At 64.0% G+C, this 27,984-nt stretch overlaps 2 protein-coding genes across 2 annotated transcripts; both read left to right on the forward strand.

The window, feature by feature from the left end:
• The first annotated feature begins 11 nt into the window (after positions 1 to 11).
• LOC101287703 (prostate stem cell antigen) lies at positions 12 to 11,788 on the forward strand. The gene is made up of 3 exons (XM_004265288.3): positions 12 to 6,334; positions 7,391 to 7,498; positions 7,775 to 11,788. Exons 1-3 carry the CDS (start codon positions 6,283 to 6,285, stop codon positions 7,987 to 7,989), a joined length of 375 nt encoding a protein of 124 aa, XP_004265336.1. The 5' UTR covers positions 12 to 6,282; the 3' UTR covers positions 7,990 to 11,788.
• Positions 11,789 to 13,771: 1,983 nt separating this feature from the next.
• THEM6 (thioesterase superfamily member 6) lies at positions 13,772 to 17,849 on the forward strand. Its single transcript, XM_004265287.3, has 2 exons — positions 13,772 to 14,433; positions 16,565 to 17,849. The coding sequence occupies exons 1-2, from the start codon at positions 13,921 to 13,923 to the stop codon at positions 16,676 to 16,678; spliced, it is 627 nt and encodes a 208-aa protein (XP_004265335.1). The 5' UTR covers positions 13,772 to 13,920; the 3' UTR covers positions 16,679 to 17,849.
• The last annotated feature ends 10,135 nt before the right edge of the window (positions 17,850 to 27,984 follow it).

Consider the following 27,984-nt stretch of genomic DNA (forward strand, 5'->3'; position numbering starts at 1 on the left):
TCCGCCTTCCCCCAGCCACTTCCGGGACGCTCTAGGCGGCCCGGGGGACTCGGCGTTTCTGTGTCTCCGCGGGTAGCGGCGGGCGCGCGGTGACCGTAGGCTCGGATTCGGAGATGGGTGCATCTCTGGGCCGAAAAGGCGGGGCCTCTTGTCCTGGGCAGGGGTGGCAGCAGGGCAGGGTGGGCCCGGCGCCCCCAGCCGGGAGGCCTCGAGTCGGGACGTTTCTGATGAAGGAGGGCAGTGCTTGAGCCCCTCCCTTTGCGAAGTCCACCGGCCAACGCTGTTTTCCTCCTCTCTGGCCTCATCCACCCCTAATTTAGATGATTTGGATGATGAGATTTGAAATTTCTGAGCTGGGGAGACTTGGATGACATTCAGACTTGAGTTGATGCTGTAATGAGTTGAGATTTGGGGGACCTTCGGATGGGGTGAATGTATTTTGCATGGGGGGGCAGAGGACGTCCAAGCTCGAATCCCCAGAACCGGTGACTGGGTCACCTCACATGGCATCAGGGACTTTGCAGATGCAATTGCGTTACGATTTTTGAGATGGGAGATTATCCCGATTATGAGGATGGGCCCGGTGTCATCACAGGGTCCTCATAAGAGGGAGGAAGGAGGCACAGAGCCGGAGAAGGATGTGAGGATGCAGGCAGAGGGAGAAAAAGAGATGTGACAGCAGCCGCAGGATGGAGTGTGCGCCTAGAAGATGGAGGAAGGGGCCACCAGCCAAGGAATGCAGGGCCTGCAGGAGACGGAAAAGAGCCTGCAGAAGGAAGAGCCTGCAGAAGGAACCAGCTCTGTGGACACCTTGATTTTTAGCTCCGTAAGGCTCGCGTCAGACTTCTGACCTCCAGAACTGTAAGATGATAAATGTGTGGGGGTTTTGGGGGTTTTTTTGCGATACGGGGGCCTCTCACTGTTGTGGCCTCTCCCGATGCGGAGCACAGGCTCCGGACGCGCAGGCTTAGCGGCCATGGCTCACGCGCCCAGCCGGTCCGCGGCATGTGGGATCTTCCCGGACCGGGGCACGAACCCGTGTCCCCTGCATCGGCAGGCGGACTCTCAACCACTGCGCCACCAGGGAAGCCCTGTGTGTTGTTTTAAGCCCAGTTTATGGTCATGTGTAGCAGCAGCAACAGGGAGCTAGGATAGATTTGAATAGTTCTCTCCCTCTTCGTTCACCTTCTTCCCTTGGCTCCCAGGACGCGACCACCCCTGGCCCTCCTTCCTCACCCTCCCCTGCTGATTCCCAACGGGCCAGCTTCACCCCCTCGGCTCTCTCCTCTCTGTCCACGCCCCCTCCTGGGATCTCCTCCAGTCTCCTGCTGTGCCTACCAGCAAAGGCAGGCAGCTCCCAAATTTATGCCTCCTGCCAGGACCCCTCCCGCAAACTCTAGCCGCCTGTGCCCTACCCAGCGTCCCGACGTACGTAGCCTTCTAACCCTCGAGCCGGCATTTCTACACCTGCGCTCGCACCCCTCCCCTGGCCGGGCTCCAGCTTCACACCACCCACCGCGGTGAGTGGCAGCTCCACGTCTCCATCGCTCCGGCCAAAAACGCGGAGTCGTCCCTGACTCTCTGTCCCCCCACCCCCACGCTCTGCCCTCCACATGCAGGCAGCGTCTGGCCTCTGCTCGCTCCCCCCAGGCCGCCCTGAACCCGCTGTTGCCTCCCCTGGCCCTGGCTTCTGCCCTTGCCCCCGGCGGACTGGAGGGCCCTTAGCCAGCGGGGTCTCCGGGGATGGTGAGGTTGACCCCAGGAAGGCCGGCTTCATCCCCGCATGGCACTCTGCTGCCACCATGTGGGAACCGGATCTCTTGCTCCCGTCAGAACCTGCTGGGGCCGATGCTCCCACGATCACACTGGGAGCCTCGGGCCTCGTCTCCAGGACTGAGTCCACTCAGGCAGAGAGGAAGGGGTCGGGAAGAGACAAGGAGAAGGAAGACCATCCCCTGGTGTCACATGAAGCCTGGCATGGAGGGCCCCCTCCCCCAAGTATCTCCCCAATGCACAGGGTCAGGCCCCCCACCAAGCCAGACTGTCCACAGCCCAAAGGCCTTGGAGAGGGTCTGGCTGGGCAGACGCCCCCTCACCGCCCCCTCCAGTGGCATCCCACGTGTCCCAGAAAGGTCCTCCTGGGCCACCAGGCCTGGCGAGGTCCTGCTCTCACTGTCTTCCAAGCCCACGGGGCTCCTGAGTGCTGCGGCCCCTCTGCCCATGGCCCTTGGCCTGCGCCATGCTGGGCACCCAGCCCAGGCTCCAGACCCTCGGGTGGAGAGATGTCCGGTCCCCCCAGAGCCAGGGCAAGGGTTTCTCACAGCAGAGGGGACTTTACTTGGGGGCTGGGGGTGTGGCCGGAGCTCCTGGCTCCCCGACTTTGCTCGGGGAAGTAGGAGTGGACAGGAGAAGGGGGGCCGGCTAGGGGCTCAGTCCTGAGAGGCACCGAGGCCCTGAGGACTTGGGAACACACAGGAGGGGCACCTCTGTGACCAGGGCTCTCTGGGGACAGAGACCCCTGAGCCCAGGACAGACGGTGTGGGGCTGGCGCACCGATCAGGTGGACGGGGTTTCAGTGCCCTGCACGCACACTCAGCTGTGGGACACGCATTTACACACGCCCTCCACGTGCACTGTTCACCCAGGAACACACCCTCACACATGCATTCCACACGGTCGCTCCTACATGCAGTTTTCACACACAGAGACACCCTCACAGAGTCGGAGCTTGCAGCACACGGCTTTAATTTTGAGAACCTATAATGGGGAGCCCGGCACTGTGGACGCTCTCCCCAATCTGTCAGGGATCTGGCAGTGCACCAGTTACCCTCCTGGTGATACATGCATTTTTCTAAAGGAAAATGTCTACAAATGTGGAAGAGAATTCAGTTGCAGTTTTGCAGTATACCCCATCTTTATTTTTTTAATAAATTCTGCATAAAATAATGAATTCATCCAAAACTGATGTCCATGAAAGTGTGGAACCACGTGGCAGCCCCAGGAGGTGGCAGCGGCCCGTTGGTAAGGAACCCCTGTGAGGTGGGTCTAACCTACACAGCCTGCCTCCCCGCAGTGCCCAGCCCCACCAGTCCTAGCAGCCCCAGCTTCACACTGACAAGATCAGGGAAATCTCTGAGCTATGTGAACAGGCAGGGTTTCCAGGGAACCCAACCGGTTTGGGCGGGCAGGTGGAGGGCCACAAGAGAACAGGAAAATCTGGAGTCCTAGGAGGTGGCCGCACAGCAGAGGAAAGGAAGGGGGCTAAGGGGAAGTCACATCGAAGCCACACCTCGACCCCATTCCTGTGTGGAGGGACCGCAGGCAGTCACGCCCCCACAGGCCTTCCCGGAAAGCTGGATCCCACCAAAGGATCCAGGCTGCATTGAGGCTCACTGCATGCCCCGTGCATGAGTGACGGGATGGGGCTCAGCACTGGCCCAGGGTCGGCGCTCAGACTTTGACCCCAGTGAGAGCTCAGTTTGGGGCCCAGGTCAGAGCTCAAACTGTTATTAGGAGTGGAGTTTAATAACTGTCCACAGGGCATCACAGCCGTGGTCTTCTATATTTGAGTCATGTCCATTAGGTCATCTATCTCGGTCAGCTTGGGCTGCCATAACAAAATACCAGTATGGGGGACATAAACAAGAGAATTTTTTCTCTTCCAGTTCTGGAGCGCAGCAGTCTGAGATCAGCGTTCCTGGGCGGGCAGGTTCTGGTGGGGACTCTATTCCTGGTTTGCAGGTGGTTCCCTCGTACTGTATCCTCGCGTGGTAGAGAGAGCTGGCGCCACATCTTCTCAGGTCACCGAATCCCATCGTGAGGGCCCCAACCTCATGACCTCATCCAACCCTGAGGCCCCCTCTCTGAAAACCATCAGGCTGGGGGTTAGGGCTCTAACATATGAATTAGGGGAGGACACAGTTCAGCCTATAGCACTGCGCCCTTGGCCCTCGAAATTCACGTCCTTCTCACATGCACGGTGCATTCCCGTCATCCCAATAAGCCCAGGAGTCTTAACTCATTACAGGGTCCGCACTAACCCCTAAAGCCCAAAGTCTCCTCCAGACCCTCTCTACATCAGACGTGGCCGAGTCCAGGTGGGATTCATCCTGGCAAATTCCTCTCTGGCTGTGAATCTGTGCAACCAGACAAATTACGTGCCTCCAAAATATAGCAGAGATTCCCACCACAAAGGGAAACATCGTAAGGGAGAGTGGCGGGTCCCAACCCCAGCAAAGCGGCGTCACCGCCGGGGCTCCCGGCGGGTCCTGCCTGTGTCAGCCAAGGACTCTGTCGTGCTGTGCTGCGCACGGCAGGGTGTGGAGAAGCATTCTCGGCCTGCACCCCTGGACGCCAGGAGCGCCCCCATTCGGGCGACTGAAAATGTCTTCAGGCCCCACCAAACGTCCCCTGGGTCACGGAAACGCCCCCATCTGAGAACCACTGCCTTACAGCAACCACTTCATATCAAATCACATCAGCGAACACACGGGCAAGTGTCAATATTTGAAGAATGAGTGCTTCAGGCTGGTGCTAGGTGCTGGGTGCCTTGAACACAAAACAGATAAGAAAGGTCCCAGCCCAGGGCACCGCAGCCCCCCGTGAACTGGGGTGGGGGAGGGGCACAGACGGGCAGCCCCACAAGGGAACAGTGAAGGCACAAACATTTTACATCCCACGTGACGCAGCTGAGCTGAGGGGGCGGGGGGCGGGGGGGGCATGTTCGGAGAGAAAGTACCAGGCACGTAGCGTGGGCAAGGAAGGTGCGCCGGTGCAGGGGACACGCTCACCTCTGTGTGACCTTGAGCAAGTTCCTCCCTCTCTGGGCCCCAGGCTCAAAGGGACAGAGCCCGGCCTGGGGGGAGCCGGGGGGCTGGGGGCGGGGTAGACCCCAGGAGTGCTGTGAATCCCGGGAGGGCCGGGTCTCAGGGCACCCCTGGCCCACACTGCCCTGTCACCCTGCTCCCGGGCTGCCCCCCACTGCGAAGCATCCGCTGCCCCTCAGCCTTCCCTGCGGCCCACGGAGCCCCTTCCCCTAAGGATGTTGCGCCTGGCAACATCCTTTCCACCCCTGACGTGCCCTGGGCCCTTTTCTGGGGGGTAAACCAAGGAGGGGAGTGAGATGTGCTCCACGAGGCCATCCACAGGGCCAGGAAGACCTGAGGAAATGAGAGGCCCTCTCCCCCTGTAGGAGGAGCTCGTCGCCCCCAGACACACCCTGGGGCCAGCAGGCAGTGGGTGCAGCCTGTGCCTGCCACCACCTGGTCGACACTCCAAGGGGTCCCAGGGAGACTGGGCACAAAGGGAGGGTCAGGCTGAGAGGGCAGCAGCAGCCAGGAGCCACCGGCCCTCCCTGGTGCAGAGGAATGAGGGGAAGGGCCAGTCCCAGAGGCTGGCTGGAGCTGCTGTGATGGGAGAAGGCTGGTGACATGGATGCAGCTGCCGCCATGGTGGCCCAGGCTTCAGGTGCGGCAGAACAAGTGGCCTGACTGCTGAGCATCTCACCCTCAGGTCTTGGCCAGTGGAAGCCTTTATAGGATCCTTATGGGACCCAGGACACAAACAGGGTGGAGAGGGGGCCTGGGTCTGGATGGAAAATATCTGGCCCAGTGCTGAGCTCTTGTCACCTCCTCGTCCCGCAGAGGCCACTGACGCGGCATTTCCAGGACTCCCTTGCAGCTAAAGTGCCACGGTGTGGTGGGGTTTTGAGTGAGGTCATGAGGGTAAGGCCCGCAGCTCCAGCCCGTACGCTGTGCTCCACACCCGTGCGACCTGGCAGCCTCCCCAGAAGGTCCCCACCAGGCCCCCTCTCTGCAGCCCACATTTCCTTCCTGCTGATTGTGCCGTCTGATCAAGGCCTGTCACCCCAGTGGGACTCAGCCACAGGGGTCAGCATGGCTCCCACACAGAGCACAGTGGGGCCGAGAGAGGGGCCCTCAACCTGGGTCAAAGACAGGAGTGAGTGAATCTGGGGAATACGCTCTCCTTTCTCTGGCCTTGCCGCCCCTCTGAGGTGGTGGAGAAGTGGTCTGGGGCCCCGTCCTGGGGCGGCTGAGAAATGGCCCCTGCCCCGGGCAGGCTCTGCCTTCCCGAAGCAGAAAGAAGGCCAAAGGGAGCGGGAGGGTGCAGCCGTTTGGGGGCTGGAGATTGGGACCTGCCCCGCCCTGGGGCCCTGCAGCCAGGAAGCTACTGGTGTTGACTGTGGGCGGCCACCCCCCCACCCCAGCCAGCAGAACAATATAAAGCCGCCCAAGGTCTGCTCCCTGCTGCCCACCCACCACCATGAAGGCTGTCCTCCTTGCCCTGCTAGCCGCTGTCTTGGCCCTGCAGCCAGGTGAGACCGCAGGGGGCCACAGGGCAGTGTGGGGGGAGCAGGGCCGGGGGGGGGGAAGGGGGGATGATCGAGGAAGGCCAGAGGGGCAGAGAGGAAGGAGGGGGCAGGCTGGGCGGAAGGACACGAGGCAGGGGTGCGGAGAAGGGGCTTTGACCCCACCCAGCTCCCCCTGGGGCAGCTCTTAGTGCAGCGAGGATACCGGGTCATCTCCTAGCTGTCTCCCGAGGCGGGAGCAGGCCGGGCAGCGCGGGGGTCTCTCCTCCAGTGCCGTGGGGCTGGCCTGGCTGCTGGAGGGATGCGCAGAGAGCCTGTGGAGTGGGTGAGGGGCACAGGGGCAAAGGGCCTCAAGTGAAGAAGGGCCACAGAGGGACGGAAGGAAGAGATCCTTCTGCCCAGGCCCAGCCCCGGCTTCTGATGTGGGCAGCAGGGGTAGGCTGTGGGCCTGCACTGCTCCAGTCTGGACTCGGGCCTGGTAGGGACTCTCCCGGCCCAGGGCCCCGGGTGATCAGTAAAGGCCTCAGAGCCTCAGCTCCCTCTTCTGGGAAGCAGGGATCGTGGTGGTGCCCGAGGACACACGGGTCGGCCGGCGTGTGTGGTGCCCGAGCACAGGCTGGCCGCGGGGAACCTGTTGGCACTGGGGTGACGTGGATCCCAGCTTCATCGTTTTACCCAGAGGAGACCTAATCCTCATGACAGCTGGGGCCACTGCCCCCAGGGACAGAGCAGGGCCGGGCCAGGGGCGCACCTACGGGCTCACAGCTCCGGGTCGGGGGGAGGGGGAGGCTGAGAGGGAGTGTGAAGTGTCCTGTCCATCCTGCCCTCACCTGCCTGGTGTGCGTCCCTCTCAGGAGCGTGGGCATCATAACAGGGCCTTAGAGGCAAGGGGGTGGGCGTGGCGCCCTCCCTGTGAGGGGCCCCCAGTTTGTGGTGCTTGTGCACCAGACAGTGCTCTCTACTCTGTGTGACCTATGAGAAAAAGAGGTTCCCCCCACACCCCCGCAGCGTGGGAGGGCAGGCGGGGCAGCCTCTGAGCTCCACCCCATCCCCACCTTGCAGGCACCGCCCTGCAGTGTTACTCCTGCCAGGCCGAGGTCAGCAACCAGCAATGCCAGCACGTGCAGAACTGCAGCCACTCTGAGACCCAGTGCTGGACTGAGCGCATCCGTAAGTGGCCCTGCTGTCCCCGCAGGCCTCCCTGTGCCCCTGCCCTGCCCCCTGCACCATCCCCTAGAAGCCCTGCACCTTCCCTCCACTGGCAGGGATTCAAAGGGCCTGGGATTAGGTCTCTACGCTGGACTGTTCATCCTTCTGTCCACCTGCCCACCTGCCCACTTGTTCTCCTGTCCACACATAAATATAGATGCCCAGCTTCCCGTCTATATTTGGTGGGTGAGTATCCAGGGCCCGGCCCTCGCCCAGTGGTCCCCATGCCTCGCCCAGGTGCTGCTGATCTCCTGACCTTCATCAGCAAGGGCTGCAGCTCGCACTGTGTGGAGGACTCAGAGAACTACTACGTGGGCGAGAAAAACGTCACATGCTGCTCTACTGACCTGTGCAACGCCAGCGGGGCCCACGCCCTGCAGCCGGCCATTGTCACCCTGACGCTGCTCACCGCTCTTGGTGTGCTGCTGTTCTGGGGCCCCGGGCAGCTGTAGGATCCAGGAGGACCCTGTTGTGTCCCATGCTGGGCAGTGGTGCCCGGGGGGCACTCCTCACACACACCCGGTCCAGTCACAGCCCCTTCTGAACCCTAACTCAGGTCGGACGATGCCCCTCTGCCCTTTCCAGCCCTCCCTGGCTCCCTCCAGGACTCCTGCCCAGCTCCCACCGCCCGGCAGGCTGCGCTCTGTGATGTGGAACAGCGTGCAGATGGCCCATCAGACCCCCTCCCAATATTCCGACCCACCCCTTAACCTTCACTCAGGCACTTCTTCCTCCAGGAAGCCTTCCCTGCTTGCCCCCTCCACGAGCTGAGCCAGGTCCTGTCCGTGGTGTCCCCCGCACCCAGCATGAAGCAGGCTCTCAGGAGGGCCCCAAAAAGGCTGAGAGGAAATGTTCCGAGTAGAATTAGGGTCAGAGGTGTGAGGTCCTGGGAGCCCCAAGAGATGAAGCTTGGAGGGGGGAACAGCTCCCCATGTTCATAGGGGTCCTGGGGCAGCAACCCCAACACACAGTAGGCCCTTAATAAAGGCCCATGGGCTTGGTTGCAGAGAACCTGTCCTTGCATGCCTGCAGGCTGAGGTCAAGGTTGGGGTCCAGGGCTGTGGAAGGTTGCCACCTGGGGCCACGTCTGTGGCTGTGGCTGTGCCCTTGGCTCCGGCCAGGGCAGGAGCAAATGTCTGACTCCTGGAAGGGAGGACATTGCTGCAAGGCCGTGTCCCTGGGACCTCCCGGCTCTTGCTGTGTGGCCTCGCACATGTTGCTCAACCTCTCTGAGCCTCAGATGCTCACTGGGACCCATCTCTGCTGTGAGGACTGACCCAGAGACTTCAAGGCATGGAGACATTTCAGGGTGGGAGGGGCTGCTGCTGCTGCATGAGGCCGCCAGAACCCCTGCGCTGTCCTCCCCCTTCAGCTTGAGGACAGCCCCTCTGTCTGTTTCTTCAATTTCTTATTTTGTTTGTTGTAAGGGCTTCACACCCAGAGCAAAAAATTCAAACTGTACAAGAGGGTCTCCAGTGCTGAGCCAGTTCCCCAACCCCGACTGCGGGCCCCTCCCCTCTCTAGGATGCTCCCATCGCACGCTTGGGGCTCCTTCTGGGGTAACTAACTGTGAGGCCTGGGGGAGCCCCAGGGGACACGGCCCCTGCCTGGCCTTTTTCATACCTGGGAAAGTCCTTTTGAAAACCCAGCTGGCCCCTGCCCTCGGGCACCAGGGCTCAGGGAGGGCTGGGCCCTGGGTGAGACCTGCCTGCACAGGACGGTGCTTCCAGCCCACACCAGGCGCTGGGTGGTGGATTAGGCAGGATTAGAACCCGGGTACTGGAGAGACCCTCCAGGTTGGCACAGCAGCAGGTGGGGTGGGGTCCCACTCACCAGAGTCCAGGCCAGGGCACAGGGAGCCCCAGGCAGCCTAGTGTTGCGGGTGGTGACGTCGGGAGGGCAGAGGAGACCAGAGGTCCCCGCACTCAGAGCCCACAACAACCCACACCTTAGCGCCTCCCTGTGGAGGGGTGCTCCGCCCTGGGGCCAAGGCTCATGGAGGTGAGGTGCCCTGGGCCCCAGTGGTTTGAATTCTTTGGGTCAACATGAGAGGAGAGAGATGGCGGGTGGGTCCCCATGCCCTGTAACCCAGGGCCTCCTCTCGCCTCCTGAGCCGTCCCTGAGGTCACGCAGCCTTGAGCCTCCAGAAGAGGGACAGGCCCCGGGAGGCGCAGGAGCGCTCCGGACCCAGCACCGCGGGGCAGGTCTCCCCCTCCCGCAGGATGGAGGGCTGACGGGGGCTCTGCCTCTCCAAGGGTGAGGACAGCATGGGGGCCACCTGCAGGGGCAGCCCAGGGTCCCTGAGCCGGCCCAACGCAGCATCTGGACTGGGACCCCCACCCGCTCCACCCCACACCATTTCATCGTCAGAAACTGTGGGAAAGCAAGAAAGAGGAAGTGCAGAACCCTCTCCCCACGCCCTAGGATGGGCCCCATTTTCCGTCCCCGTTTTCACCCTCATGGTGACGCTTCCTGTGCAAGAATAAGGAGCAGCCTGCGAGTTACACACCTGGTCACACTCTCTTCAGGAAACCGCTTTTTTTTTTTAAACCTCTATCTCTCCTTGGTAAGGACGAGACACCCCGTGGTGGCTGAGGTGATCCTCCGGACAGACCGACGTGTTTTTGTTTTTAAGATGCCATTTGCCGAGCACCTTCCGTGGGAGAGATACTGTCCTGGTCTGTCTGCATCTATAGTAATAGGTGACGACAAAAGCAGACATGGCATAGCGCTCACCACGGGCCCCGCACTCCTCTGCCGCCTCCCTTGCAGTCATTCATTCATTCCTCCCCCCTTGGGGGCAGGGCTGTGCAGAGGAGGAACCCGAGGCAGAGAGAGGTGAAGCAACTTGCCCAAGATCACACAGTTAGAACTGGTGAGGCTGCATTCCAACCCCGGTAGAAAGAGGCCCAGAGAGGTCAAGGAGCTGACCCAGGGTCACACAGAGGGCTCCTGCCCACCCCAAATCGGGCCCCTGAGTGGGCATCTCCCGCCCTGGCCCCAGCTCCCAGCCACACCCAGTCCTGGGCTTTCGTCCCCTGAGGACTCTGGCTCGCCGGACATCTCTCCGCCGGGGCTGAGGTTGATGACTGGTCTGGCTCCCTGGGGATGTCCCCACCCTCCCCACTGGACTCCAGCTGCAGCAGGAAGTCAAGCTAGATGGGAAGGAGAGTGGGTCTCCAGCAGGTGCTGTGCAGTCCTGGAGTACCCCAGGGGGCCCTTCCTGAGTCAGAAGAGATGCAGAGTTCTTGCCCAAGCGCCCACAGCTGCAGGGCACAGAGCTGGGACCCCATCCATCCACCCCACAAAAGCTGTGGGGTGTTGGGGCAGCCCGCAGGTGAGCAGTTCGCCTGTGCCCAATGCTTGGACCACCACCGTGGCCCGCTGCCTGAACGTCAGCACATGCCCTGGGAGCCCAGGTCTGCCTCACCGGGGACGCTGGCTCCGGGACTCACCCTGGGCAGACAGCACCCAGAAAAGAACCCCAGCACAGAAGTAATCGAGTCGGTCTCCCCCAGGGCTGCGATAGAGCTACCCTCTGTTAGGGAGACCGCCCCCTTTTTACGGAACTGAGTTTCAGGTCCACGATGGGCCGGTCCCCCAGTTCGCACTGCGGACAAACAGGTCTGCGCCCTCGCGATCCTGGTTCTGTCCCGCCCGCAGGCTACCCCTTCGTGGCACTGTGGTGGTGACCAAGGCGTGCGCGGACCCATGCGAGCCCTCGAAGGCGGAGGGGCTGGGCCAAAAGAGCCCACAGAGCTGCTGCCGCCAGGATCCGTGCCCCGCGCGGGGCGCTGCTGGGGTCCGGGCCGGGCCGGGCCGGGCGGGGCCCGGGAGCGACTCTGGGGGCGGGGATGGGCGGAGCTTGGGCGGGGCCGGGGCGGGGCCGAGGTTGGGTCCCGGTCCAGGGGTTTCCCGCCGCGTTCCGGCCACTCGCACCGCTGCTCCTGTTTTGCCGGGCGGCATCCTGAGCCCCTGCTCCTCTTGGGTCTGGAGCCTCGAATCCAAGCAGGCAGCCGCTAGAACTTAGGCTGCGGGACTACCTCTGGCGGTGACGCCCGGTGCTACCCAGACACGAGAGTCCTTGAGGAACCAAGGGGACCCAGAAGTACCCCTCCTCTGCTCCTCCACCCTGCTGGATACTCCAAGCCAGGGCCGAGGGAAGGGATCGAGGTTCCGCGCCCAGGACTCCTTCCAGCCTCCCAATAAACGGCCAGTGACCCATCACAAGATGCCTGCGTCCATTGTGTGGGACTGAAGCGGCCCGATGGTGGGGGGAGGGGGGGCAGAGAAGGCGCTGGTCCTTACAGCATTCACGTTTTGAGCGCCCTCGGTGCACCGGGCATCCAGCTGGCCCTGGGCTTTGGCAATCAACGAGACAGACCAGGCCCTGGCCTCCTGGCCTCAAGGTCCAGCAGGGAGAGAGCACCCCCTGCCTACGGATCATATCTGTGAGTAAAAGTGGAGTGAGACCAGGGCTCTGGGGATCTAGCCCAGTCCGGGTTTCAGGAAAGGGTCAGATGGGGCAGGGAGGGTCCCCTGGCAGGGACAACAGCATGTGCAGTGTGTGTGTGTGTGTGTGTGTGTGTGGTGTTGGGTGGCCTCCTGGATAGCAGAAGCTCAGAAGGAAGCCAGGTGGGCAGGGCGGTGGGGGGAGCACAGGCTGTGAGGAAGTTGGGGGCAGGGGTCTCATAAGCTCCCGGCTGGATTCCCATTCACCAAACTTCACTGACATCTCCAGAACCAGGTCTCTAGCTTTGGGGCCCTCCCTGGGGGGACGGGACAAGGTGGGTGACAAGGAGGCTGTGTTCTCAGAGGAGCAGCAAAGGGGGGCTCCAAGAACATGTCATTCTTCTATTCGCCCTGAGAAGCTAGCTCGTCCCCGGACAGACAGCTCAGAGCCAAGCCAGGGCAGGGAGAGCATCACAGGGACACGCGCGAGCAGTGTGCGGGAAGGGCCTTCTCACCGCCAGGGCTTCCTAGGGCAGCTGGGCCTGCCCTGATAGGAAACGAGCTCCCTGTCCCTGGGAGTATCCAAGCAGAGCCAAGGCCCAGGGAAACCCAGACCCCACTCTGCCCAGCTGCTGGCCCCAGAAGCAAAGCCAGAGAAGCAACAAACTCAGCCTCTGCCCTGACAGTGAACGTGGCATGGGAGCCCGCCCAGCCCCAGCGTGGACTGTGGAACAGGGCTACCCCTGGATCTCCTTCTTCAGGGGCTTTCAAGAACCCCGCAACCCGAGCCCAGGCTGGGTGTGGACTGGATGAAAGTCCAGTTGCCTCAGTCCAGCTGCTGCCAGATGCGTTCTCAGAGCCTTGGGACCTCAGCGATCACTCCTTAAACCCACCCATCCCGGGACTCCAGTACTGACCTAAGGAGGCGGCCTCCAGGGTCACTGGCAAACACCTTCGTTGGAGAGGCCTGGAGGCCGGCCGGCCGGGCCTTCTCTGGGCCTTCCCTTCTGGCCTCGCAGAAAAGAGGAAGAGGACACCTACTGTGTGTGGCAGTCTGCCAGGCCAGGCGTCCCAAGTGCCTAAGGCAAGGCCTTTGAATCGATTGCTGAGTCATTTACTGACTCTTCCCTCTCCATCCGGGACGTTATTCGCTCCAACTTCAAAAAGTGCAAAGGGTGGGAATGCTTGGAAATGAGGCTGCGGTTATCAGGACCTTTGGGGAGGAAGGGGTGAATGTGGGGGGAGGGGTAATGAAGTTACAGGCTGAGACTGAAAAGGTGTATTGGGGCCAGACTGAGATACTCCCTGAACCCGCCGCATATGGGGCCGTCGCCCTGCGAAAGTGGCGAGCCAGCCCCTGGTGGTTCTGGAGTAGAGGAGGGTCGGTTTCCAGCAGCCTCCAAGCAGCGCCGCTAGGGACCGGCCTATGTCCATGTGTCCTGCCAAATTCCACAGCCTAGGCCGGGGAAGTGCTGGAGACTCTGACCCTCGGAGATCAGAGGCGGAATCTCCAGGGTCACTCCAAGTCTTAAAGAGCCAGGGAAAGGCGCGAGGGGCTCGCGCTCGCAGAGGGCGGGCAACGCTGCGGGAGACCTGCAGCGCGGGGACTCACCGCCAGATGCCGCTGTGGTGCTCGGAGTGCCGCCCTGTGCCCAGCCCGCTCCGGGGAAAGCAAAAGCGGCGCGGGCTGCGGGGGTGGGACGGACCACTGAGAGCGGGGAGGGGGGGCCCGGGGCGGGGGGCGGGGCTCCGCGCAGGCCTCCGGCGCGTCTCCCCCCTCAGCCAGCCTCGCGAGATGGTTCGCTCCGGCCGCGCTGCGCTCAACGGTTCCCAGGCTGGCCGGCAGAGCTGGGGCATCAGGGCTGCATTGCCGCGCGCACTGTCGGCACCAGCGCCGCGGGCCCCGCAGCACCGCTGCGCCCGCCGCCGCGATGCTGGGGCTGCTCATGGCGGTGCTGGCCCTGGCGCTCGCCTACTTCGCGCTGCTGGACGGCTGGTACCTGGTCCGCGTGCCGTGCGCCGTACTGCGCGCGCGCCTGCTGCAGCCCCGCGTCCGTGACCTCCTGGCTGAGCAGAGCTACTCGGGCCGCGTGCTGCCCTCGGACTTGGACCTGCTGCTGCACATGAACAACGCGCGCTACCTGCGCGAGGCCGACGTGGCGCGCGCCGCGCACCTGGCCCGCTGCGGCGTGCTCGGGGCTCTGCGCGCGCTCGGGGCGCGCGCCGTGCTGGCCGCTTCGTGCGCGCGCTACCGCCGCTCGCTGCGTCTGCTCGAGCCGTTTGAGGTGCGCACCCGCCTGCTGGGCTGGGACGACCGCGCCTTCTACCTAGAGGCGCGCTTCATCAGCCTGCGCGACGGCTTCGTGTGCGCGCTGCTGCGCTCCCGCCAGCACGTGCTGGGCACCTCGCCGGAGCGCGTTGTGCAGCACCTGTGCAAGCGCAGGGTAAGCGTCCCCCGCCCCGAGCGCACTCCTCCCGCTGGACCCTGAGGACTCCTGGTCCCTGCCCCCCGCCCCTGGGGAAGGCCTGCCGCCTACCTCTTTTGGGGTGCCCCTGTCCGGCCGAGTACCGCTCCAGCCCTTTTCTTTGGACCCAGGGCCTTCTTCACTGATGCCATTCTTCTTGGGACCTCTCAGGGTCGCCTCATCAACTCTCTGTAGTCGGACTCAGCATGCTCCCCTCCTGCCATCCCTTATTAACCCCTCAAGGCTCCCTGCCCCACGCTACGCCTTTTCCAGAACAGGGAAGGCCAGACCAGGCGTCTCCCAAAGAGTCTAAGTGTAGCTTGGAGTGCGGAGCCGGCCTCACTGGTCCTTGGTTCTGAATGTAGCATGGAAGCCGGGTGGGGGTGGGGTGGGGAGATGGGGGCTGGGGCGTTAGTGAGGGGAGGTTGCTGGGAGTTCTCAAGGACCTGAGAGCCCTTTCACCCAGCTTAGACCTGAGGGGCTGGGTCACCATCACCTGGGTTAGGGGTGAGCCCTGAGCCCTGTAGAGCTGCAAGCCCTTCTGCCTTTTCCAGTTGGAGAAAAGGCTGCAGCACCTGCCTGGGGCTCAAGGCCCCTCCCCAGGGCCTGCTCCTCCCAGCACAGCCTGCTGCTGCATCATGGCACTTGGGCCCTGGGGATGCCGTTGCGGTGCTGGTTGCCAGGGCAGGCTCCTGCTGCAGGCACGTTCCTAAAAACATGCTTGGAGCCTCCATGCCAAAGCCAGGGCCCGCTGGGCCCCTAGGTGCCCTCAGGCAGGGTGCTGCCCTCTCTGGCCCTGGACAGGAGCAGAGGAGGAACACAGCCGCACGTTAGTCACGAGAGGCTAGCCTTTCCTTTATATCGCAGGTGGGGAAACTGAGGCTCAGAGGGGCAATGCGAACTGCTTGAGGCTGCACAGTGGGCCACAGGCCCAGTCCCCTGGTTTTCTGTCTCTTTGAGTCAGGGACGCCCCCAAAGGGCCTGGATGCCTCCCACCGCGCACCCACAGAGGTGCTCTGCATGTCCCTTCATGCGTCAGGAGGCTGGGAGGGGATGGCCATCGAGGCTTTAAATCGACGGGCTGAGAGCTGTGAGCAGAAGGTGGAGGAGAGGGAGCCAGGGCCACTGTCCTGCAGGGGAGGGTGGTCAGGCGGGGGCTGATGGGTGAGACCTACATGAGAGGCAGGGGGCGCCCACACCATGGCATGGCGAGGACACTCGGCCCCAGATGGTCAGGAGTCACCCGGCCTGAACCTGTGGGTCGGGAGGGTCCCAGGTGCAGTCCTGGGTTTGGTGTGGGACAGGCTGGGCCCAGTGCCCAGAGATCTGCATGCTGAAAGGCTGGTGTGGGGCAGCACGGCCTTGCAGGGAGAGCTGGGCTACAGCCAAGTCTGGACCTGGTGATTCCAGCTGGGCCGGGAGGAGGATGCTTCCGGGAGCCAAGCCTGGCTCTGCCCAGACTTACCCTGTGACCCGACTCTGAGCACCTCTGCCCAGCCTCCCTGACGCCCTGAGGTGGGCGGGCTTTCCCCCTCATTCCTGAGAGGCCCGCAAGTCCTCGGACCCCTCCAGCCTGGCCCAGCCCCTTGCCCCGTCACAAAATGGTGGCCGAGTTTGCAGGGAGGCGGCTGGTGTGGCTGAGCAGGAGGGCGCAGGAGCGCGGTGCTGAGCTGCGAGGTGGCGTCCGGCTCCTGTTGGCGCGCTGAGAGGGGGCCTCAGGCATGGCCCTGTCCTGGGCTCTCCCGGCAGAGCCGTTCTGACGCCGCTTCTGCCCCGCCATCCCCTGCCCTGCCTCTGGCCGCTCTGGGTCTCCCGTCGCCCCCCCAACCAGCTGGCTTCAGAGGTTTTTGCCCCAGATCTGGGAATGTGCAGAGGGCTCAGTTGCCACCCAGCGGGGGAGACAGGCCTGATGAGGGGTGTGGTGCCCCGAGAGCTGGGCTGGGGAGGAACCTGCACTGCGGACGCCTGGGAGGGGCTGGGGCTGGGGAACGAGGTCCAGACGTCTGAAGACAGCAGCCTGGCTGTCCCCGCCACCCCCCAACCCCCGGCCCTGCTGGTCCCCATGGCAGCGGGTGGCCCGTGGGAGTCTCACCCTCGTCTTCCCCTGCAGGTGGAGCCCCCTGAGCTGCCAGCCGACCTGCAACACTGGATCGCCTACAACGAGGCCAGCAGCCAGCTGCTCCGGGCTGAGAGCGGGCTCGGCAGTGTTGTCAAGGACCAGTGAGCGCCACAGCCTACCCGCCCTGCCCACCAGCCTTGACCTCGGGGCAGCTGCCCACCCTTCCCCGCCTGCCAGGAGGCAGAGAGCGCAGAACGGGCTGGCCGGGCTGGGCGCTCTCTGAGCTGGAGTGGCCTTGCGACCGGCCCAGCCCCCTTCGCACGCCCAGGGCCCTCCCCCGCCCCCATTATTGATGCCCCTCTCCGCCCCATCCCACGCGGAGCACGGGGTGCGGGTGACACAGGCACCCAGACCAGCTCCGATGCGCTCAGGATGATGACGATGGGCAAACTGGGAGGCCCAGGGCCCTTGGCATGCAGGCAGCAGGGTTTGGGGGTGGCCCACCCAGCAGGTGCAGCCCCGTGTCCGTGTGTCTAGTTGGGGGAGAGTGCCTGGAGCAGGGGACTGGCTGGAGTTGCCCTGAGCACCGGAGCTTGGAGTCCGAGCTGCCTGGGGATGAGGCCCAAGCAGTCCTGGAGGCAGGGCTGGGGCGGGCACGGCAAGGAGCTGGGAAGGATCAGAGCGGCATTTCAAGGCAGATCCCTCTGGCTGCGAGTGAGGGAAGGGGAGGCCCAGGGCAGAGTCTGGCAGACCAGGGGTCAGGCAGGCTGACCCAAGGGCACTCAGGAGGGAGGCCTGGCCACCGGGCTCCTGGGATGGGGGCAGGTCCTGCAGCAGAGGCTTGTGGCCCTGGAGCGTGTGCTGGGGCCAGTGCAGGTCCGATGGCACAGGGGCTCCAGTGGAGGCGGTGAACTGTCGTAGCTGGGGGTGTCCTAGTTGGGGCCTGCTGCTGAGGAGGGATTAGGGTGTGGGATTCTGCCTGGGTGCCCTCACCCATCTTCACCCTTCACCCTTCACCCCGGCTGGCTGGGGACAGAGGTCAGGGCTCTGGGTGTGGGATTGCTGCTTTCCCGTGTGTGGGGGCTGCCCAGGGCAGGGTGCCTGCTCCCCTGTGCCCCTGCAGCTGCCCCCTCCGGCCCATGGGCAGGCCAGAGCAGCTGGGGCCCAGGACTGCCCCCTTGCCACCCAGTCCACGACCCGCTGCCAGCTGGAGCCAGGAGCACAGCCACACCCCTCGTGTGTCCCCACAGTGTCACCTGCCTCAACCACCGTGGGAACGCTGCAGTATTTCTGTTTTATTTAAAGAAAGCCCAAGAGTAAAGGGTCTTAAACGTGAGCTTGCTGGGGAGTCCTCATTTCCGAAGCCCTGGTCCCCCAGGGGTGTTTTCTGGCGTGGGGGTCTGTCGGGCTTGTTGGGTGAGCTTGGGGACCACGCTGGCAGGCTGGGATGCTGTCCACATTCCACAGAACATGGGGTCGAGGCCAGAAAGGAGCTGCCCCAAGCCCCTCCGGCCCTGGTCCTCTCCTCATCTGCAGTTTTCCACAGGGACTTGGGAGGTCATGCCCCAGAGTCTGGGTCTGGGCCCCCAGGCTCCTGGGGTCACCGGGCAGGGTGTGGGTGCCAGGGGGGTCAGAGGTCAGTGGGCCTTGATGCGTGGGGGCCAGGGGGAGCATAGGGGCTGTTTTGCAGGCTGCTCCATGAGGGCAGGGAGTGGGACCCCTGGGATGTAAGGCAGGTGAGTGATGGAGGTGTGGGTGGTGTCCGTGCTCTGACCACCTGCCCAGGAGGGCCCAGCACTGGGACCTGGGAAAGAAGGGCAGTTGGAAGCAGCTGGGTTTGCAAGAGGCATTCAGCGATGGGACAGTGGGGCTGGAGAGGCGGGGAGCAGGTCAGCGGTTTGCTGCCAGGGTGGTCGGCTGGGGCCTCGGCCCTGTCCACCTTTCCGGGCAGCCTGAGGGCCTTGGGGACTGATGGGCCGTGCCTCATGCCTGTCCTGAGCCAGTGGCCACGTGGGGGGCAGTTGGGCACCCGCACAGAATGTCTGTTTCTCTTTGTGTAAGAGGTGTTTGCACAGGTCCTGAGAGGTCGGGGGCAGGGGAGGTTGGGGGATCGTATTAGGTGTCTGAGCTGAGCATTGCCAGACAGGACAAGTTCCGGGGTGGGACCACAGATAGGAAATGGTGCGCGCAGATGATCTGAGCCTGGGCAGGTCCAGCCAGTGGTCCTAAGTGGTTGGCTGGGGCCCTGGAGCAGGACGGGGGGCTGCGGAGACAGGATGGGGGTGCCTGGGCGTGGTCTGACCCACTTGGCACTGTGTGTGTGTGTGTGTGTGTGTGTGTGTGTGTGTGTGTGTGTGTGTGTGTGTGTGTGTGTGTGTCAGAGAGAGAAGGGGTGTTCAGGATGGTCAAGGGCATCTGGGTTGCATGTGGCTGCCCCAGGGGCATGGGGACTTCTGTGTCCACTTCAGGGAGATGCACCCCAGCTGGGCAGGGGGAGGGGAGGCTCTCGGTCCACATTTGGAGGACAGGCCAACAGCAGAGGGGAGGAGGGTCCTTGTTGACTAGAGGGACTGGGGCCAGGGCTGGGGCTTTGGAAGTGTATCTGCAGCCTGGCTCTTGGGGCGAGTCCCACTCTGATCCCGTGGACTGGCCGCTTTTGTTGAGAAATTCAAGTGACTGTTTCAGCCCGCACGCGGGCCGGGCACTGGTTCTCCTCTGGGCCATGCTCCCCACCTCCCACAGGCCGATGGCTACAGGGAAGTCCGCGCCAGCACCCCACAACCCTGTGTTGTCTGTGGGGTATCTGGCCCCCAGGTGACCCCCCCGCCTGCCACCTGCCTGCAGGACACTCGGGGCGGGGGCAGGAGGGGCGCTGGAGCTCCTGGTGGGGGCAGTGGTGGCGTTCCACACCCTCATCTCTCCTTTTCTCGATTTTAACGTAATGGAAGAGGGACCCTTGCTCCTTTCCCTTGCCAGTGGGCAGGGGTGGGGGGTTGAGCAGCCCTTGGTAACCCTTGGTGGGCATCTCCCCTCCCTTTGCAGTTCTCTGTGACCCACCAGCTTCCCCATGACTGGAGGTGGGACGTGGGCACGGTCTGGCACCAGCTTCTTGCCTCTGAGGCCCCACGTGCCCGCAGATGGTGTGAGCAGCTGCCGGGCGCCCTCTGGCCACTCCTGAGGCCCCTCCGCCGCGGCCTCCCATCACCCGGGGCGGGTGCGGGCCCACGGGCTGGGCAGAGACTTGGTGGGCCCCTTTGGGCTCAGACCACCTCACTGAGCTCCCGGTGGAGGTGTCGGCAGACGCATGACCTGGGTGCCCAGGGGAGGGGTCCGAGGGGCGCGTGCCGTCTGCTGGCCATGTCGGCGCAGGGCGGAGGCCCCACAGGTGCCTGCTGCCACCCACCTGCTCACCTGCTCTGCACCCCTAAAGAGCCCAGAGGTACCCTCCCTGTTGCTCCTCTGGTGAGGCTGAGGTGGGAGTGACTCAGCCTCCCACTCCTTGGGGTGAGGGTCCCTCCAAGTGCAGGGTCCATTAGGTGCTGTCTAGAAGTCTGGCCGCAATGCAGAGCGTGGAAAGTACCCAGCCCAGAGGCCCGATGGCACGGTGGGCAGAGACACCCTGGGCTCCCTCTGGCTCCCGCCTCTGCCTCCCTATAACGGGGCTGGAGCAAGTGACCACCAGGGACAGCTGGGAGCCACGTGAGGGAGGGGCAGGAGCCTGAGACAGGCCCTCCTGGGACCTAAGGACCCTGGGCCCCTGGGGGTTGGTCAGCCTCCGAGGCCGCTCTGCTGCCCACCCTTGGGCAGACAGGCCAGGCCACTGGGAGTGCTGCGGGCGCAACACGGCCGGGACCCCCGAGCTGGCCCTGGGGGCCAGGGGTGAGCTGGCATGGCCTTCGTGTTCCGTGCACACAGCCTCCTCTAATCTCAGCTGTCCCCAGGGCCCAGGATGTAGTAGGCCCGTTGTCTCAGGAGGTGACTGAGGCCCGTGGAGATGTATGGGTGGCAGCAGGCCCAGGTGCGCCCCACTCCTACACACTCGGGAAGACCCAGCCTGGGTAGGCAGGCTGAGCTCCACAGGCCCGCTTCCCCAGCCTCCCCTTGCTGCTGCGGCAGCCCTGGGCTGGACAGGCATACTCGCCCGTGGAGAAAACTGGATTGCAACCCCAGTTCCCTCCCCATCCTGGGGGTGGGGGGCGGGGGAGACGCCTACAGGGTCTCAGGGACTTCTGGGAGCGGGGTCAGATTTTCCTTGGGCTGAGGAATGGGTCCTGCCTGGTCTGACATGCAGGAAGGCTGGCCCAGGATGCATTTCTCCCCCTAAGCCTCTGTTTTCCCATCTGTGAAATGGGTCAAAATGGCCCTGGGTGAGAATGAGGCTCAGGGGCCAGAACACGCCTGGTTCCAAGCCCAGCTGCCTGAAGGCGGTCTGTGGGCTCTCAGCGTCCAGAAGAAAAGAGGTCGTCTCCAGCCTCACCTTATTTTCTACAAGTTTGGTGGAGGAGGAGGGCAGAGAGTGCCCTGAAACTGTTCTCTCCCCTAGGATCCCACGAGTAGCCTGAGGCCCAGTGAGCTTGGGCCATGGGGGCATGCCAGCAGCGCTGACCGCCAGCAGTGCCAGGCTCTTCAGGAAAGGAGATGACCCAGGATTATGGCCCCCGAGGGGCCAGGGCCCCAGTACTGAGCCTGGCAACGCCCATAGAATTACAGAGGTCATGGGAGCAGCAGTAGCTGGGGTAGGCAGCCCCAATGCTGTCTGGGTCAGCGGTCTCGCAGGAGCTGGAGCAGGAACTGGTCACCCCGGGGCTGTGGTTGAAGCAGAACTCTGCCGGGGAGGGCAGGCATCAGAGCCTGCGCCCCGCTGCCCAGCGCCTTCTTCAGCCGCCCCAGCCTCCATGCACTTGACCTTGCCCTTCCTGCCTCTTCCCGTGCTCCCCTGAGACCCCTAAGCTAACGGCTGCCCTGGGAAGTTACCCTGTTAGGGTCTGCAGCGTGGCCCTGAGATGGGAGCTGGGAGCCCGAGGCTGGTGCAGCCCCACAGAGCCAGCCTGCGGGCCCCCAGCCTCACCTGACTCCACCGTCAGCTGCGAGGTCTCGCACGCTGTGTCCTCCGGCTTGCAGTTAGTAATGGTCTCGCACAAAGGAAGGGCTGTGGGCTGCTCACAGGTGAAGCACCTTAAGGCCTCACCTGGGAGAGGGATAGGGACAGACCCTCATCATCCGACCTTGAGACCCGTTCTGGACACAGGAGGAGGGGCTGGAGGAGAGGCCAGGGATGGTGCAGGCCCCGGGCCATTCCCCACGGGTCCACCTGGAGCATCTTCTGTCCCTCCCTGGGCGAGCGGCTCGCCCTGCTGAGCCCCTTCCGGCCCAGGCCACCAGCGCAGACCTGAGCACCGCGAGCCTCTACCCGAGCTTTGGTTTGCCTTCCTGGAGAGCGGGCTGTGACCCCTGTCCTGGGTGAAGCCAGGCTCAGGACCAGGAGGCTCGTTTAGGGTGAGGGAAGGTGAGCCCAGTGGGGGACCTAAGGAAGCCTTCCCCTCAAAGCCCCCCGATGGCCCCCTCCCCACTGAGGAGGTGGGCCAAGCGAGAACCAGAGACAGGGCCCCTCGCCAGCCAGCCGCACTCGCCCAAGCTCACAGTCGAGGCTGAGGTGAGCAGCGGCGGCAGCAGGGCCCTGGGAAAGGCCATTCCTTGTGCTCAGGAGCCGGGAGGGCGGCAGCCTGTGCTGGCCTCCGGTTGGGGTTTATAGCCAGCCCTTGGGCCCCCATCTGGGTGGCACAGGGCAGAACTGGGAGGCAGCTGGCAGGAGGATGCGTGGCCGCCAATGCACTCACAGGCCCTGAGGGGGCAGCACCCCGCAGCGCTGGAGCCTGCCCTGGCCCCTCCCTGCAGCCTGGCCCGTTCCTGCCACACGGGAACTGTAGGCCTGTTTGCCAGGCTCTGGCCTGGACTGATGTCCATCTCAAACCCAACCAGGCCAAGGTCCATCGCCTGCACTCCCAGATGTCCTCTACTGGTGTATACCTGACCCAGGGACCCACCAGAGCAGAGGCCCGGAGGTGGGGTGTCAGGCCAGGTGCAGAGGAGGTGAGTGCCTGGTGAGGAGGTGGGTGTGGGGCAACCAGGCCCCCTTTGGGCTGACGAGCGTGGTGCCCGGACCAGCCGCCTCATCACTGCCAACCCCTCCCCACGAATGGCCTTTAGACCAAGCCTGAGCCTCCTGGTTCTAGACCCCAGACAAGAGGGCTCTGCCCACACCCCCAGGCTCCTGGATCTTCTCCACTGCCCACCTCCACTGCACACTTTCCCATTTCCGCGCCTTTGCCTGTGCTCTGCTTCTCACTGAGCGGCCTCTCTGGTCTCCCATCGTAGCCTCCAATCTCCCCTGTGCTATAAGGCCCAGTCCAGGTGCTTCTCACCCAGAGTCCTTTCTGGTATCCCAGCCTCTCTGGTTTCTCTGTCCTCTGAGGGCTCAGTGAGTGGTTGTGTGGATGGATGGATGGGTGGGTGGGTGAGTGGATGGATAGATGGAAGGATGCATGGATGGATGGTTGAAAAGACAGATGGGTGGATAGATGACGTTTGAGAGAGTGGACGGGTGGAGGGAGGAATGAGTGGATGGGCGCTGCATGAGTGGGGGGCTGGCTGGTGGGAAAGGGGGTGGATGAAAGAACAAGTGGATGGGTAGGTGGTGGATGAAATGGTGTATGCTGTGTGGACGGTGGAGGGGGGCCGGCTGCAGGGTAGGAAGTTACCCCCAGTCTCAGGGCAGAATGGCATGCTGGGAGGAGCTCAGGGCTGACACCTGGGAGGCCTGGGTCTGAGCTTTGCTGCCGTCGCCACGTGTGGCCTTGGGGTGACTCTCTCATCCCTCTGGACTGGATTTCTGTCTGTATGATGAGACTAGGGACCCTGGGCAGTTGTGAGGGCAGAAGTGACCTGGCCACGTGGACTGAGAGATGGTTGCAAGGAAACAGAGCGGGGGCGTTTTTTGCAAAGGGAGAGACTGTGGTTAATGCAAGTCAGACCGGCAAGTCACGCATGGCAGGTGTGGCACAGACAGCAGCAGGGCGGCCCTCCCCTGGGGCTTGGTCTGCACTAAGGACTTGGTGAGAGGAGCCGGGGCGGGGCTGGTCTGAAGCCTCGTAGACTGAGTGGGTCCCCGCCCCCCAATCTCCCGTGCAACCAGGTCTGCTCTTGAGCCACCCTGACCCCCTTCTTTTTTTTTTTTTTTTTTTTTTTGCGGTACGCGGGCCTCTCACTGTTGTGGCCTCTCCCGCTGCGGAGCACAGGCTCCGGACGCGCAGGCTCAGCGGCCATGGCTCGCTGGCTCAGCGGCCATGGCTCGCTCCGCGGCATGTGGGATCTTCCCGGACCGGGGCACGAACCCGTGTCCCCTGCGTCAGCAGGCGGACTCTCAACTACTGTGTCCCCAGGGAAGCCCCCTGACCCCCTTCTTTTATATGTAAACCAGGCAGAGGGTCATCGACCCAGAGGGCAGCTGTGAAGCTGCCCGTGAAGGTCACAGCGGAGGTGGACGTGAAGCAGTGGTGGGGTGGGCGTGCCGAGAAGCAGGCTGGTCTGGGCTCCAGGTCGGGAGACCCTGTGTGCTGTCGGGGAGGCTGCCTGGAAAGGGCCTGTGCCCGGCTTTGAAGGAGCCGGAAGACCTCGGAGGTGGCGGCTGGCAGGGAGGGTGCTGCCGGGGCAGCAGCGGGGTAGTGGCCAGGAAGGGCACGCAGCCTTCCCGTGTTTGCCTGTAGGGCTGTGTGCGTGTGTGTGTGTGTGTGTGTGTGTGTGTGTGTGTGTGTGTGTGTCTCACCACCCCCGTCTCAGTCCCTCCGTGACCCAGCCCCTCCTCACGTCCACCACCGTTGCACAGCACTCATGGTGATTTGCTCCAGATGCCCCGCGGGATGAGGCCGCTCCTCCCCCAGCAGCTCCCCAGCCAGGTGAAGATGGTCCCCATTGCAGGAAGGACAGGGAGGAATGAGGGAGGGAGGGAGGGAGGGAGCCCGGCTGCTTGGACCCAAAGCCTTTTCTGGAATTGACAAAGGTGGCGACTGCTCTCTGCCCACGGGCTGCCTGGCCTGGCGGCACCTCTGACCCTGGGACCCCGGCCCCACCCTAGCCGGCCCCACTGCCCCATCTCCAGGGAGCAGAGCGTGGCCTTGCACATGGTTCTGTGGGCATTGCAGGTCGTGGTGGTGACTCAGCTGGACACGCATTGCAAGGCCAACACTGGGGAAGGAGTGGGGAGGGTCGGGTCAGGCAGGCCCCGGACCTCCCAAGCCCTCTGACCAGAAGGCCCGGGTTTGAGGGGGACAGCTCCAGCCGGGGTCCAGTCGCCACCGACCAAAACGCAGGGAAGATTCAAGAACTGGAGCTGGGGTGCCCGAGTCCCGAGGCCGCTTATGCCCCTGGCGGGGCCACGGCCAGGCAGGGATGAAGCAGCTTCGGGAGCGCTGGGGAGGCGCAGGGGCCCCTGCAGTAAAGGGCCTGGCAGGGGCAGGTGGGTCACCCCTGGCGTCCTCAGCAAAATGCAGGACCCGAAGGGCTGCAGAGGGGATCAGGGATCAGGCGAGGGGGTATGAGGCGTGCAGGCTGGGCCGGGCTGGGCCCGGTGTGCCCGCTGGTGGAAGCTTAACAGGGAGGGGAGAAGAGCCGCGGTGCAGTGAGAGCCAGGCCGGTCAGGGCGCAGGCTGGGGGGGCGGGGGCGCTTAGGGCACACAGGCTGCTGCTGTTTCCTCCAGCCCCCGTGCCCGACCCCTACCATGGCAGCCCGGGCCGCCCGTGTGCACAGTGAGGCCCCTCCACCCCCGCTGACTCTTGCTGTGTCTCTCGGGATGACCTCAGTTTTCCCCTCTGGGAAATGGGCAGAGCCATCTGGCTGGGGCCCACCCAACCCAGCTCCTTTTCTGGTTGGGTGTGGGCCTCCAAGGGCCCGGGATGTCTCTCAGACCCCGAGTCTCCCACTATGTCTGGTTTGCTTCCCTCTTCTCCACCTCCTGCTCCCCCAACCCCCAGGGCCTCCCTGGTGTCCGCAAGGCCCCTCCTGAGACCTGCCCCCGCACCGTGGCCCGGGAGCCGGGAGCATGGTTCTGACCCTGCCCGCCTGCCCCCGCGGAAAGCCCTGCTCTGGAGCCCCGTGCTGATGAAGGGCTGTTCTCCAGTGGGCACCCAGGGCCTTGGCCACAAACCCCCCTGCCAGTCTCAGCCCTGGGAAGAGGCCCCTCCCCGCCACACCTGGCCCAGGTCGCAGGCGCCCCATCTGCCCCAGAGCCCCTCTGTGCCTGGCCCACCCCACTCCCACCTCTCCCTTCGCACATCACATCTCCTCTGCCTCCCTGCTTTCTTCCTCTCCCTCCGTCCCCCCAACCCCCCAGGCACTGCCCCCTCTGGCGGCCCCGCACCCCTCACCAAGCTCACAGCCGGCGGCCGGCACCAGCGCCAGCAGCGCCAGCCGTGTCCCCTGAGTCTCGTCCCTGCAGCGCGCGGTCCCGGGCCCGCCCCGCAGGGATGGTGAACACCCGCTGCAGCCACCAGACTGCTCAGCTGAGCAGATCAGGGGGACTGGTTTTCCCGCGGGCGGCAGAGGTACGGAGACCCGCCCCCGCCCACTGGGGCCCACCCGCCTCCACCTGGACACCCGCTCCTCTGTGGTCCCCCGCTGCCCCTGCCTGCCCCTTCCTCCTTCCTCCGCCTCCCGCAGCCTGGGCCCCTCCCCGCACCCTCATGGCCCCCCTCTCACGACTGGGGACCCTCACCCGCCTCTGCAACTCCCTCGGTGGGGCTCTCTACCTTCTCCCCCACCCCAACCCGAGACATCCCTGCACCTGGGGAAGACCCCCAGGCTACCTGAAAGGGAGCAGCAGAGGGTGAGGGCTCTCCTGCACCCTGACTCCTGCCTCTGTCAGGCACCTGTCTGACCTGGGGTCCCCACTCCTTTCTCCAGGGTGGATTCCTGGTCTAGTGGTTCCGCGTTCGAATCCTCCCAGGGCGCCCCAGGCCCCAGCACCCAGCTTCTTTGAGGTGGTCACATGGGACGTAGTGATGGGGAGATGGCCGCCAGGACAGCCAGCCAAAACGTGCCCACAGGCTTAAGGGGACAAAGACAGGGCAAGTGCTGGGCCAACAGGAAGGCCCTGGAGGGTGGGAGGGGAAGGGGCAGGGTCACCTGGGGATGCTAATCCTGGCATCCCCTGGAGGGGCAGGCACACCTGGATCAAGGCCCAGGGGGCTGCCCCTCAGGCAGGGCTCCCCTGGCCCAACTGCAGGTCACGAAGTTGACAGGCAGGCCCTTGCCCGGGCTCAGATGGGGGAGATGTGGATTTGGGCCCTAGATTCAAGCGGCTCCAGGCACTGCTGCCCCTCCCCGCCTCAGGGCGGCCTGCGCCTCAGCCTCGCCAGGTGTGCCCCACCTGTGACCCTGTCACCCCCTCCTCCAGGCCCCCTGCTGCCGGAACACTCGCTGGGGGGTAGGGGCGGGTTGTTGACAGGGCTGTGCGCAGATGCAGTCGGGGCTCTGCTGCAGCCTCGTTAGACCCTCCATCTTCCACCAAAGGCTCCAGATCTCACTCCCCTCCAGACTCCGCTCCCACCCTTCCTGCACCAGGGATGCCCTCCCCACCCCTACCTCTCGCTGGTGAAATTCTGTCCTGGGACCGCCCGCCTCACCCCGCCTCACCCCACGGCCTTTTCTAGCCTCCAGGCATCAGCTCCATTTGGCGTCTGGTCTTTGACCCCGAGACTGGGAGGGCACTGGGTCGGGGGACACCTAGCCTTCCTTAACACCCAGAGTGTGTCAGACACTCCGCCTGCTGGATCCTATTTTCCTCACTACAGCCAGCGATGGTGCCCAGTGCTAATGGCTGGATGTGGCATGCAGGATGGGAGGCTCTAACAGGCGCTGACAGGCCGGTCATCCAGGGAGGCCTGGGCAAACGCCAAGACAGCAGCCCAGCCTGTCTGATTCTACTCTTCACCAGGCCGCCAGGCTTGATGCTGGGCGCAGCTAATCCTGGCGGCGCAGACACCACCTCGCACAGCCGAGCTTCCTCCTCGGGCTGAGCCCAGTTCCTCTGCTGTGGCTGGCCCAGCCCCCCGCCTTCCTGCCCTCAGACCCAGGGCCCCCACCTGTTCTTTCCTTCCGTAACATACCTGGCCCTTGGGCATTAGCTCCTCCTAGAGTTTCTGCGTGACCCCTGCTGGGGAGACACAGGCTGAACCTTTCTGCCAAGTTGCTACCTACTTAGGGTGAGGAGAAGTGTGCCCCAGCCAGCGTCTGGGCTGCTCTGCTTAGGATGCCTCCCTGCTAAGAGGTCTACATCCTTCCTTCTGTTTCTCCAGGAGCCTCCGATCAGAGATCAGCGTGCGGCCAGGCTCAGGGCTCAGCGTGGGACCAGGGTCAGGGCTCAGCGTGGGACAAGGCTCAGGGCTCAGCGTGGGACCAGGGCCAGGGCTCAGCGTGG

This window comes from Orcinus orca, chromosome 17 (assembly GCF_937001465.1).
Source record: "Orcinus orca chromosome 17, mOrcOrc1.1, whole genome shotgun sequence".
Taxonomy (NCBI): Eukaryota; Metazoa; Chordata; class Mammalia; order Artiodactyla; family Delphinidae; genus Orcinus; species Orcinus orca.